At 37.4% G+C, this 13,270-nt stretch overlaps 1 protein-coding gene across 11 annotated transcripts in view; it reads left to right on the plus strand.

Moving 5' to 3' along the window:
• Positions 1-13,270, plus strand: part of PABIR3 (PABIR family member 3) — a 71,162-nt gene that overhangs the window by 19,461 nt on the left and 38,431 nt on the right. For 2 of the 11 annotated variants that reach the window (XM_064277608.1, XM_064277606.1), the window contains exons 4-6: positions 4,839-4,882; positions 4,990-5,044; positions 10,718-10,813. In XM_064277608.1, coding sequence (XP_064133678.1) covers positions 4,839-4,882; positions 4,990-5,044; positions 10,718-10,783 — 165 coding nt within the window. In that variant the 3' untranslated portion in view covers positions 10,784-10,813. The other 9 variants (XM_064277612.1, XM_064277610.1, XM_064277604.1 and 6 more) reach the window with 8 other exon arrangements.

Here is a 13,270-nt window from a genome sequence, read left to right on the forward strand (position 1 = left end):
ATCATTTACCCAACATCCAATGTTAATGTCAGAGCCAAAATTTGGCCAAAAATTACTAGATTATTTTCCAGGGACCCTTTCTCTGTTTCAGTAGCACAGAACCCAGAGTATCTTATAAGCCTAGTTTTTGGTACTCCAACTTTTGCTTCCTTTCCCTCTCTCCCACCTCCACACTGTAGCTTCCCTAAGGTCAGGGTATCATGCACTAGCAAGAAAGTGTGGTAGAAAATATCCTTTTACTATTTGTCTTTGTGAGTATGTAGTTAATTTAGAAACTCTTAAGGATATAAAGAACCTAAAACCGGTAGTTAAGGTGAGCTCTGGCTTATCAGTGCAATTTGTGTTTGTTTCTCATCATTTAGACCAAACATTTGAAAATTGGTTACTTGTTGCTTCTTGATCAGAAAGCTTGAGATATAGGCTAATTTAACCATTAGCTATATAAATTTTAAAATGGCTTGTTATTCCCATATTCTAAATGTTTTAAATGAAACCCAAGGAAAAAATGAGTGAGATGGGATAATAAAAATAACATTAACTTTCAATCTAGCTGCCGATTGAATGGAAAATTCAGACTTACTTTCAGTAGTTTAATGATCTGATATATATCTTAGGTTGTTTATTTCTTTACACACGTTCTTTAACCATGACTTCTTTTTAGGTATTGAACTTATTAAACTTTCAAGTGCAAAACAGAGATGTCTGCTTATCTCCCCATTACATTCTGAACTTTCACTTTAACAGTGTTAATAATGAAAAAACCAAACCCATTGCCATTGAGTCAATTCCAGCTCATAGCAACCCCATAGGACAGAATAGAACTGCCCCCATAGGGTTTCCAAGTCTGTAATCTTTACAGACGCAGACTGCCACATCTTTCTCCCACGGAGCGGCTGGTGGGTTCCAGCCGCTGGCCTTTCAGTTAGCAGCCAAGTGCTTTAACCACTGCACCACCAGGGTTCTTGAACAACATTAATAAAGGCTTTTATTTCATTTTTAAGTAAAATGGGGGAAATAACAGTTTTTACCCTAGAGGGTTGTTGTGGGGATGAAAAGAGTTAGTATATGCCCAATGCTTAGAATAGTGCACACTGCATTAAAATAATATGTTTTATTTGGAAATTTAAAAAATACACAAACTAGATCTTCCATGTATCCAACACCCAGCTTCAACAACTAGCCACATTTTATATATCATTTTTCATCTACCCACTTCTATCTTTTTGGGAAGGGGTGTTTTGAAGTAATCCCTGATATATCTTTCTACTGATAAATACTCACTATGAATCCCTGAGAAGGACTTTTTTTTTTAAACATAACCACGATGCCATCATTTCATCTAATAAAATTATTTCTTAATGTCCTGTAATAACCAGTCCATATTAAATTTTTCCTAATTCTCAAAAATACCTTTTTAAGCAGCTACTGTGTAAAACAGTCTGGCGGATCCTCTAAAAGTTAAACATAGACTTGCCATGTGACTCAGCAATTCCACTCCTCGGTATATACCCAAAAGAACTGAAAGCAAGAAGAGCTACATTTTTCTGAAAAGATCTATCGTGATTCCATCGTTTTAAAAGACTGATTAACTTCTTAAACTACCTTTCTGTTTTCCTCAATGGCATCAAAATCGTCACAGTCACAGAGTTGTCAGGCTCAAAGCTCTAGGTTCATCTTTAATTCTTCCTTATTTTTCTACTGTATCCAATTAGGCACCTAATCCTGTTAAGTCTTCTTTGACAGCATGCTCTCTGTTCCCTCTGCCTCTTCCTTCTTTTGTCCCATGGGTCTAGATTACTGTAATCATATCCTCATAGATTTCCTATCTCTCGCCTTCTAATCTGACTTCCACAACCAACACCCAGATACCTTTTCTACAACATCATTTTCACGTTTTTATCACCTGCACAAAAAGTTACAGTAGTTTCCCATTACTTATTGAATAATAACAAGAATAAGAATATGTATTGAGTACTGACTATGTGCCAGGCACTGCGATAAGAACCGTCTAACCACCTTGTTATTCTCATTTTATGGATGAAGAAACCAGGGCTTTTCAGAGAGGTTAAGTCACTTGTGCAAGATTGCACAAGTAGGAAGTTTTAGAGCAGGGATTCAGTGCAGTTCTGTTTGGCTCCAAAGCCTGTGGTCCTAACAACTGTACTATTCCACCCAAACTCCTTAAGCTCAAGCTCTTTAATTATTCAAGACTCTATAAGTTTGGCCCTCTCTTACTTCTCCAGTTTTATCTCTCATTATTCTGTAGCACAAGTTCTATTTCAGCAAAGCTAGTCTCACCACCCTCTTTCCTCCCTCTCTCCTCCGCCATGTCCTCTCCCTCTTCTAAACTTTTCTTCATATGATTCCTTCTACTAGGATTACCCTCCCCTCCACCATCTTTCAAGGCCCAGGGCAAATTTTAATTTTTTTTTCACACAACTCATACCACTCTTCCATTACTGACTACCTAAAACATTTACTGTCTATATATAGACAGTAATCTTTAAAATCTTTTGATAACACACCTCACCAGTAAAAATTGATTGAGCACTTGTATCAAATATATGCATACTGCATTTACATATACATTATGGACATATACTGCTATGCTGGTATATTATGAGAATCATGGAATATATACAAAATAAAAAAAGGATGAGATCAAGACCAAATGATGTTTTTAGAAAGTTTCAAGTTTTATTTTATTAACTCCAGGTCCTTAATGCAGGTGAATGTGAATTCGTATTTCGAATAGTCTTGATAACTTAAAACTGTTAAAACCTACTTCTTGCTCCATCAGATTAGCTCAGCCTTGTGTTTTCACAGTAATATGACAGAGGATGAGCTGGGCTAGGAGCAGCACAAGCTGTACCTTTGCCATTTCCTGTTGATTGCTTAGGCTTGTGTTACCAGGGTTACCTTCTGTCCAAGTTTTCTTTGAAGGACTCTTGTTAAGGCACTTGTCCGTTTTGTGGGGAATGGTTTAGTTAAAACTAGATAATACCCGGATACCACCACTGACTGCTCTGACAGGGATCACAATAGAAGGTCCCAAACAGAGCTGGAGAAAAATGTAGAACAAAATTCTAACTCAGGAAGAAAAACCAGACCTACTGGTCTGACAGGGACTGGAGAAACCCGCGAGAGTATGGCCCTCACACACCCTTTTGCCTCAGTACTGAATTCACTCCTGAGGTTCACCCTTCAACGAAAGATGAGATAGGCCCATAAAACAAGATGAGACTAAAGGGGCACATCAACTCAGGGGCAAGGACGAGAAGGCAGGAGGGGACAGGAAAGCTGGTAATGGGGAACCCAAGGTCAAGAAGGGGAGAGTGTTGATATGTCATGGCGTTGGCAACCAATGTCACAAAACAATGTATGTATTAATTGCTTAATGAGAAACTAATTTGCTCTGTAAATCTCCATCTAAAACACACACAAAAAACTAGATAATGTATCTGTATACCCAGCTACCTTGACACAGATAAAATAGTGTGCCCTCAGAAGCCCTCCAGACACTGTAGGCTGAGTGAAGGCCCTCTGTCAATCTGGATCTCTGTTAGTAGACCCTCATCTCTTTTGTCTTAGATTCAAAAAATCAATTGGATTTCTATTTTTTTCTCTCCACTTCTCAGCAGATCATCCTCTGCACCCCTGGGGTGTGATCATTCTTACTTTGGAGAGCACTGACTTAATGAAATATAAAGCTGTCTCTCAAGAAAAAAAAAAGTTTTTTTTTTCCTCAAATATGATTCTAGACCTCTCTAGGGAAAGGACTAGCTTATCTGCTTCTTGCACGTTCCCCACAATACTGAGCACATTCTAGTTGCCCAGCACTACCCTATATATTTTGTTATGTGTGAAATATGTTTTTAAGAATGCCAGGATGAGGAATTTAGATTGTGGGTTATCTTTTGAAATAACTACGTTTATGAAAAATGATACTGCCTATTATAAAAAGAAGTCAAAAAATAAAGTACAAAGCAAGAAAGAACGCATTACCCCAAATCTCACTATTCATTGATAACTGCTATTAACTTTTTGGTGACCATCTTCCTAAACACTTCCCTTTTGTGCGTGTGTGTGTGTGTCTGTGTGTGTGTGTGCGCATGTGTGTGTGTTCATGTGCATGTATGTGTGTAACACACAATTTTATATAAACTGAATCTGGTTTTTCCACACTTAGGTAGTACATGTTTTTCAGTGTCAGTGACTATAAATTTAAGCCATGTTTGTACCATCATATGCTTAAGCAACCTCATACTGATAGAATTAGGTTTGTTTTGGACTGTGAGTGATATTTATTCATATGGTGTTAATGAAAGGAAAACAGTATAATTTTGAATATCTGGTATTTTCTGTTTTGAATGAAGAAAACCCCAGAGTCCTTCACCTAATCAGTTCCTGCATACCTGATGTGTTGTGATGCATAAGTACAAGAGCTTTTGGGTTGGCAGTTGGTACAACAATGAAAAGTAGAGGCCCAGAGATTTGTTTAGAGTTCACTTTTACTCCATCTCTTCTATTGTTGTGAGCCATTGAGTCGATTCCGAATCATAGTGACTGTATAGGACAGAGCAGGACTTGCCCCATAGGGTTTCCTCGGCTGTAATCTTTACGGGAGCAAATCGCCAGATCTTCTCTCCTGTGGAGCCGCGATGGGTTCAAACTGCCACCCTTTCGGTTAGCAGCCGAGTGCTTAACAGTGGTGCCACCAGGGCTCCTATCTCTTCTATAGTCCGGTGAATAACAGTAAAGGTGCACCCAAATGAAATCGACCTTTGTAAAACCATAGGAACTGGGTATTCAGTTTATTTTCATTTTCTCCCTTTCAGGAAGAAAGCATGGGTTTGATAAACAGAGAAACCATCTATGAACGGTGAGTACTGTACTTTGAATTAATATTCTGATCATTTGTATATTCAAATATATCAAATATATCTTCTATGTAGGCAGACTGCAGACACGATGTCTTTGCTTTTCTAGGGAGGTACAAGCTGCAATCCAGATAAATCAATTTGGGGAAGAAAATTTGAACCTGGTATGTTTTATGATAGTAACACTTCAATTTTGTAGAAAATTTGAAATTTCTACTGACTGGCAGTGTTGCTGTTACCTAGTTTTGCTGTAATTTGTAGAAATCTGAGTTCTCATTTGACACTAAGGTTGTATCTACTGCCTAAATTTTGATTGCTTCTTAAGAAACAGTTTATGATTCACACATAAAAATTACTATCATTGTTTGTAAATGGGGTTCACCATCACTATGGTCTACTAGCTTCCCCTGTGTCCTAGTGAGCCTGAAAAGAGTTCGGTTGTATTGGTTAAAATGCTTAGATGAGAAAACAACAAATGATTTCACTCCCCTGTATGTAATTTATCAACTGCATATTAGAGTTGTAAACCGCAGAGGATACTTTTACTGGAAAAATACTGCATTTTATGCCTGTAACACAAATACTCCCATCAACATTTAACATACAACCTTCAATTTCAACATATTTAGAATTTAGTTTCATCCCTCATTCACATTCTTTCATGTTGATGGGTATACATTATGGTTAATTTGTTGTGGTTCCTGAAGGACGGTTAGTATTCTTTTCCATAGGCATCTCAGATAATGACAGAACAAGGATTAAGCTGAAATTTGAGTAGGAAAGATTCTGGTTAGATGTCACTTTCCAGATTTGAGAATTAGTCGATAAGGAAATAGGTCATAAGCAGAAGCAGTGGCATCTTCTTTTCCTTTGAGCCCTGAATACCTTACATGGTCATCTAGCCCCGAGTTAGAGCCTAAAGAATGAATAGATAACCTCTGGAGCCTGTCACTTGTCATGTTCTGGTGCTAATACACTTTATAGCTGCTGTTGAATTCCCTGAGCTGAGCCAATTCTAATTACGTTAGCGTTGGCATGAGTGAGTGGATGAGAGAGCTGCGTGTATTAGGAGGAGGAAGGGAACATGTAATATGCAAGTTTAACTTTGCTTGTGTCTTGGAAAAGAAAAGAGTACTGATTTTATCTGCATAAAATCTATAAACACTTCTTCATAGCTGTAGTTATTCCTGCTGTCCTATTGGTACCTTACTGGCCAAATCCTTTTTGGTCCTTTGCTGGATATAGTACTGTAATTTTCAATAGAAAAGCACAGGTCAAACCCAAAGAGAAGAGCTTAAATTTAAGGTTAATGTATATAGCAGGTATTGCTCAATATTGAGTAGTCACATTTCTGCGGTGCTAGGGAATCCCCTCAACCTCCACGTAGCTTTTTTCCCCCAAAGGTGCCTTTTCTTCTTGAAGTGGATCCTGGGGTCCGTGCTTGCTTTAGAATGGTGAGAGCTCCTCACCGTGTGACAACCAGAGACTCAATAGTAAGGCCCTCTTCACCAGGTAACAGCTGTCCCCCTAAGTATTTGATTAGTAAGCGATTGGTGCTATCATTATACACTGCTTTCTGCTTAACAGAGTGACAACAATTTAGAGATATCATCTTCTCCAAATCACACTAATTTCATTCCAGTACCCCCACTATCTTCTCCCTCAAGGGGGATTGAGAAGGTAAGAAGGGACTACCTAAAAGTCTTTTTTCTTGAAATATTTATGGACCATTAATGATTCACCTCTCAAACCTTCTGGGGGGTATAGTTTGTTACGGAGTACTTGGGTGGTGCAAACGGTTAAGCACTTGACTACTAGCCGAAAGGTTGGCATTTCAAACCTACCCAGAATCACTTTGGAAGACAGGCCTGGAGATCTGCTTCTGAAAGGTCACACCCTTGAAAACCCTACAGAGCAGTTCTACTCTGTACGCATGGGGTTGCCATGAGTCGGAATCAACTCAACTGCAACTAATAACAACGACAACTTTGCTATAGTATATCCAATTGGTTATAAGTGATACTTTCCCCTTCTTTTTCATTTCTTAAAGTATTATTCACATAAAATAAAGTCCGCCAATTTTAAGTATGCGGTTTGATTAATTTTGGTAATTGTATATAATCGCATAACCACAACCATAATCAAAATATAGAACAGTTTCCACACCCTAAACAACTTCCTCATGATCTTTTGCACCCCATCTCCTACCTCCCCCAGCCCCACCCTCCCTGGGACACCACCGATCTGCTTTCTGAGAAAAGCGGCAGTTTGAAAACCTCTGTCCCAATTTGGTTTTAGCGGTGTTTTTGTCCATCTTTACAAACTCTTCTGAGTTGCAACAGTTTGCCTCCAAATCCTATTCCGAGTCCCACACTACAATTTACAACGTAAGTTTATATTATCTAGAAATACCCAATTGCTTATAAGAAATTTAAAAAGTAGTAATTTCTTTCTTTCTAGTTAAATTGAAATGTCATTGTTTTGTTTATCATTTCGTGTGTTTAAAAAAGTCAAGTGACTAAGAACCCATGAGAACATGTGAGGAATTCAGTAATTCCTGATTCTTGTTTGAGCACAGTCTCCTTTGTGGCGCAAGCTTGCTGATAAGAATCAGAACTATCTCTAGAACTGTAAGCAACTGTACCTTCTCATCCATCCATGAGTCTCACCTTGATTCAAGGCAGGTCACAGCCAGGACTGCTGGTCGTTCTAGCTTTTTGGCCACAGCTTTGGAAAATCCTGAGTCTTTATGATTTAGAAGATAGGTTGCTCCTGAGTCATTCCTGTTTTTATCCATGTTTAGAGAAAAGCGACACAAAGATGTGACGTGCACTATACACAGGGTCTTCTTTTAGTATATGTCCTTAGATATGTTACAATGAAATAGCCATAGCTGATCGTGTTGTTTGAATTTTTTCTTGTAATGATCGTGATGATTTTTTTTAGAAGCCAAAGCCCCATCAACAGTATCAGACCAAGTGTCCTTGGACCATTAAAAAGAAAAGGTACTTTTATCTACCAGCAAAAATAAGTTTTTTAAAGAATTGGTTGATTGACAATACATTTGATAAGTTACTAAAGGCATCTCATCTTATTGAGATTAGCTCTACTGGGAAGTGGGAAATGGGTAAATAGAAAAGGAGATTGAAGTTTAAAACTGTGTATTTGTGAAAAATCCGTTAAGGTGGGAAAGAGAAAAAGAAGAGCAAAACTACAGGGAAAGAAATTACAATATACTTAAGTGTTCTGTATGTTTTAGATTAATTAGTAGTAATCTTCCTAACAGCATACCTAACCCAGCATGCACTTATCTACTCTAAGACTAGTTAAGACTAGGTAAACTCTGGAAAACACTCTTTTCCAAACCAAGCACATTGTTCTATGACAATGCATCGATGACTAAGCTTAAGGGTTTTTGCCTGTGCAAAAAATGTTTAGGCTAATGCTGAAGACAACATTCAAGTAGTACATCAACATTTCGGTTTCAGAGCTGTTAAGAAGTTGGAATCACTTGAGTATTTAACATGAAGTAGGTTTAAATTGAAGACACGCTGGTGGCACAATGGCTAAATCGCTCGGCTGCGAACCAAAACGTCAGCAGTTCGAACTCACCAGCTCCTCTGAAGGAGAAAGATGTGGCAGTCTGCTTCCGTAAAGATTACAGCCCTGGAAACCCTATGGGGACAGTTCTTCTCTGTCCTATAGGTTGCTGTGAGTCGGCCTCGACTCGATAGCAACAGGTTTGGTTTTGGGAATGCTTAAATTGAAGGTAGTGTTTTATCAAATTAAAATATCTCTCTCTTAGGACATTTGTATGTAATATCTTTTATTATATTGACAGTACCTGGAATTTTCTTAGAATTTATGATTTTAAAAATTGCTTTTATATGTCAATGTTGACATAATAGACTTGGTTTCTGCCCACAGTGTCTTAGTGGGTGTGGCATGTCTCTGACAGCCACACAAGCCTTTTGTACTTGGTTTGCAGCTGTTTGGGAGGATGACTACCGTGTTTCTTTGAGGTGTCCCTGAGGGAACGCTAAAGCAAATCCTGTATGTACCACATAGTCTGTATCTTAAGTCAGACCCTCTCAAGCATACCCTATACAAATTTGGTCAAAGTCCATCTTGGCCAAATGCAATAACAGATAAATTTTATTTTATTTTTGTATTCTGGAATATGGATATTCCTCTCTGAAACAACGAACTGGGTCCTACTTGTGGCCCATTAATGCAAATAAAATATGGGGAAAGATGGCATAAAAATCAAAAAGAGTTCATGAAGGGGAAAAAGTAAATAGAATTAGGATTCTGTAAAGTGAAAGAGATGAGGCATTCCGTTGTAGAATTCTCGCCTTCCATGCAGGAGAGTCAAGGTAGGTTCCCTGTCAACGCACCTCATGCGCAGTCACCACCTGTCTGGCAATGGAGGAGGCTTGTGTGTTGCTATGATGCTGGACAGGTTTCAGCTAAACTTCCAGACTACAGTGGACTAGGAAGAAAGGCCTGACAATCTACTTCTGAAAATCAGCCAGTGAAAATCCTATGCATCACCATGGTCTGATCCACTGTACATGGGGTCACCATGAGTCAGAGGCGTGTGTGTGTGTGTGTGTGTGTGTGTGTGTGTGGAGGAGAGTGTGAGATAAAGAGTCTCCAAGCATATCAATGCATTATGGTGATAAACAGCAGTGACTTCCAGTAGGAACAAGCAAGAATAAAAGCAGGAATTCTGAGAAATCTGCAGGTATCTACCAGTTGCGTATGTTGTTTTACGAGTAATACTGGACTTAACAAAGAAAATTTAAATTTTATTCTATGATGATTTTGTTTTGATTTGTTTTTAGCTGAAACCAAAAAGGAGAGATGAGTAGTTTTTCTATAACGCTGTAAATGTAGTCTGACAAGGGACAGGATAACAGACTTCTTTTGAGCTTCACGAGCCCTGATTATATTCCTAAGGAAGGTCTATAGAGCCTCTAGGGATACTTTTTCAATGGGAAGGTGACTTTAGTGTTCTTTCTTCCAGATATATTCCACCTAGAAAAGTTATGGGCTCGAATGTCAGTTTTTCTCACTTCCAAGCATTAGTTAATATGAATGTGAAACATTGTACAGGTTTTAACATTTACTTCAAAGTGAAGATTAGAGCAATACAATTTTTTGAGATTAGATGTTTCTCCTTAATTTTTAAAAATATATTTTGTTCATTTGTACACTATAAAATAATTTCTCTAGTTTATTGTGTGTGTTTTTTTTTTTTATACTTAATAGCAAAATAAAGGTAGCAACAACCTAAAGGAATGAGATTAAATTATGGTGCAGCCTTATTACCTATAAAATCATGTCGTAGAATAATAGCTAATAATATGAGAAAATGCTAATCGTTAGAAACAAAAAGTTGATTACTTATTGGTATTATATACAGTAAACAACAACAACAAAAAAAACCCAAACCCAGTGCCATCGAGTCGATTCCGACTCATAGTGACCCTATAGGACAGAGTAGAACTGCCCCATAGAGTTTCCAAGGAGCACCTGGTGGATTCAAACTGCCGACCCTTTGGTTAGCAGCTGTAGCACTTAACCACTACACCACTAGGGTTTCCATTATATACAGTATGAACCCAATTTTGTTTAAAAAACAATCGTGTATACACACACATATTCAGGAATTTATAAAGACCGGTTATTGCTGGGTAATGGTAATTTATATATTTTTCTTTGTGTTACCTGTTTTATAAATTAATAGCAATGAACAAGTAGTATTTTTGCAATAAAAAGGCTTAGTAAACATGTTTTAAAAACATCTACCTTGACCTGCTATTTTGTCATAGGTGAAATGGCACTTGAAGATCAACCAAAGAGATTTTCCAAGGCATGACCGACATGCTGTCTTTTAACACCACCCAACTGCCAGATACGAATGCGTAGTGAGTATTGACATGCTTTAAACATTCATTGGCCAGTTTTTGCTTGGTTTTTAAGTCTACTTTAACCTTTGTATATTTTCAGAAGTATGGTACGTTAATTGAATTTTTTTTAGATGTTATACAACTAATCCCAAACGGACACAATCAACTTTAGTTCTTTCTTACATGTGTGGGTGACATTGACATATGGTGAGTACAGTTTTAGAAGTGTGGTTTTGACATTAGGTTAAAGAGGTCTTGGAGAAATACATAAAAACGCATTCTTGGAAAGAAAGTCTTCTTCTGCCTATCTTTTCCACTTTGGACTTTTGTCTGCTTCTGTTAGGCTGAGAGTATTATTGAGAAGTATGCCTAAGAAAGCATGTCTTAATAGTCTAAATAGGAAATACAGTGAGTGTTTTGCATTCATGTGTAAACAAAGCAAAGCGCACATACGGATCTCTTGAATTCTATTATCGATGAGTGGCGTTTTCTTCCCCTAGTCTGTCTTCGGGTACCCTTGATGGAAACAGCAGCAGTTCTGGATCTTCTTGTCATTCACCAGCCAAACTCAGTGCTCTCACAAGCTCCCTGTGTCACCTTCTGGTTATCCATCTATTCTAGTAGATGAACTTTAAACCAAGTGATTCACCCAGCCCGAGACTCTCCTACCAGTGGAGAAACAAATAACAAACAGAGGGTGGAGAAATAACAGAACTGTATGATATGATAACTGTTGCCTACTGGTCTTTTTTCCTTTTCAGTGTTCTAAAATTCTGTTTTTCTATAGAGCTTGCATGTGTAATTCTTGTGTATGCCCATAAATTCAATGTACCAATATTTTCAAAGATGTTTTCCAAATATAAACTATGTATATTGAAGCAGTCATAATCTTTAAGTTGCTAAAGTCTAGAAACATGGTGCATGTTGATTTTTTTTAAAATAATTGAGATTGTTTATGGGACTATATGCTGATGAAATATAATTTGTACAATTGATCAGCAAGGTAAAATGATTTTTTTTGTAGGTACTTAAAGCCATGCCAGTGTTTGATGGTATTTTCAGTAATTGCTAGTTCCTACGTGGTAAGGAAGAGTCACCTGTCAAAAGCAACTTTTAAAAATGAGCTAGTTATGTTCTACTGATCCAACTGTTTCCTATTTTGTACATAGATTCTTGGATATTTAATTTGGTGGGAAGGAATAGGAAGGGGAAGAACAAGATGAATAAAAGCTAATTGAATAGCAAGAAAATAATATGTAATTGGAGCTTCACTCAATTTGTACTCAACGTGATTACCCTTGATCAATTTTGTGTTCTAATTAAGCGTGGAAAAAATACAATGTTGGTAAACTGTGCTCTTACACATTTTTGTGTATTACCTTTTAGTCATCATCATGACTACTGATTTGATTAAATACAGGCTTAGTATGTTAGAATCATGTGCTTTCATCTATTCCCTGAGGACTGTAAATGTTTTAACACCAGTTTCTTATTTAAAAGTCTTAAGGATTTTGTAATAGCCAAAATTGTGTATTAAAATTTTTAAATCTAAAGTAAGTGCTTTAAGTAAGTAATCAGGAGTATGAATTATAAACAGAAATGCATCCTCATGAAATGAAGTTGAGAATTGGCTTAAATAGCCTCTGCTAATGAAATAGGAATAAAAAAAATAAAATATTTATAAAATTTTTCCCTGGTTATTGGAGGTAATCAGGATGATGCCCCCACATGGGAAAAAGAATTTTTGTGACACCAAGAATTTTTTGACCATGGCCCTGATGGAATGGATCAAAATGGGTGTATATATATGGGGGAGGATTTGCTTCATCTATGAGTAAATGAAACTGAATTATTTATGAGATGACTGGGATCATGATGCTCTCCTAAAACTGGGACAGGATTCTACAAATTGCCTTAAGACAAGTGAACTATAAATATTGCTTTTGTCACTCAGCTCCCTTGTTTGCGAGACCTTCGGTGGACCAGTTGTGAGCATATGAGGTGCCCTCATGGAATGAGGTTTGATGTTCCTTGCTGAAATTGTAGATCACTGACAGAGACAAAAAGGTCCACCTATGCCACTGACGCTTCAGCACAAAAATGTTTCACAGGATGTTGAAGTACAAGCAAAGACTAAGGGTGGAGAAAGTGAACAATGAGAGTGAGACAGCTCTGCAGTTATATAGTATAAGGCACTTTTACCAGTGAATCTTGGTAATCTTGACTTTCTCAATACACTTTTGCCAACTCAGACAATTTCTTTTGCTCTCTTCAGTTAGTTTTTATTGTTTTAGTTGTACACTAGAATGCCACGATGCACTATAATATGTTCAGTGTGAAGGATTCTATAGTTGGTTCTCCATTCTGTTTCCTTTCAAGGTTGTGTATTATTAGGATCTATCGCTTAAATGATTTTCCATTTATTGACTTTTACACCAAAGCAATTATAACTTTTACATGATGTTTTGTGGTTGA

Source organism: Loxodonta africana, chromosome X (genome assembly GCF_030014295.1).
Source record: "Loxodonta africana isolate mLoxAfr1 chromosome X, mLoxAfr1.hap2, whole genome shotgun sequence".
NCBI lineage: Eukaryota > Metazoa > Chordata > Mammalia > Proboscidea > Elephantidae > Loxodonta > Loxodonta africana.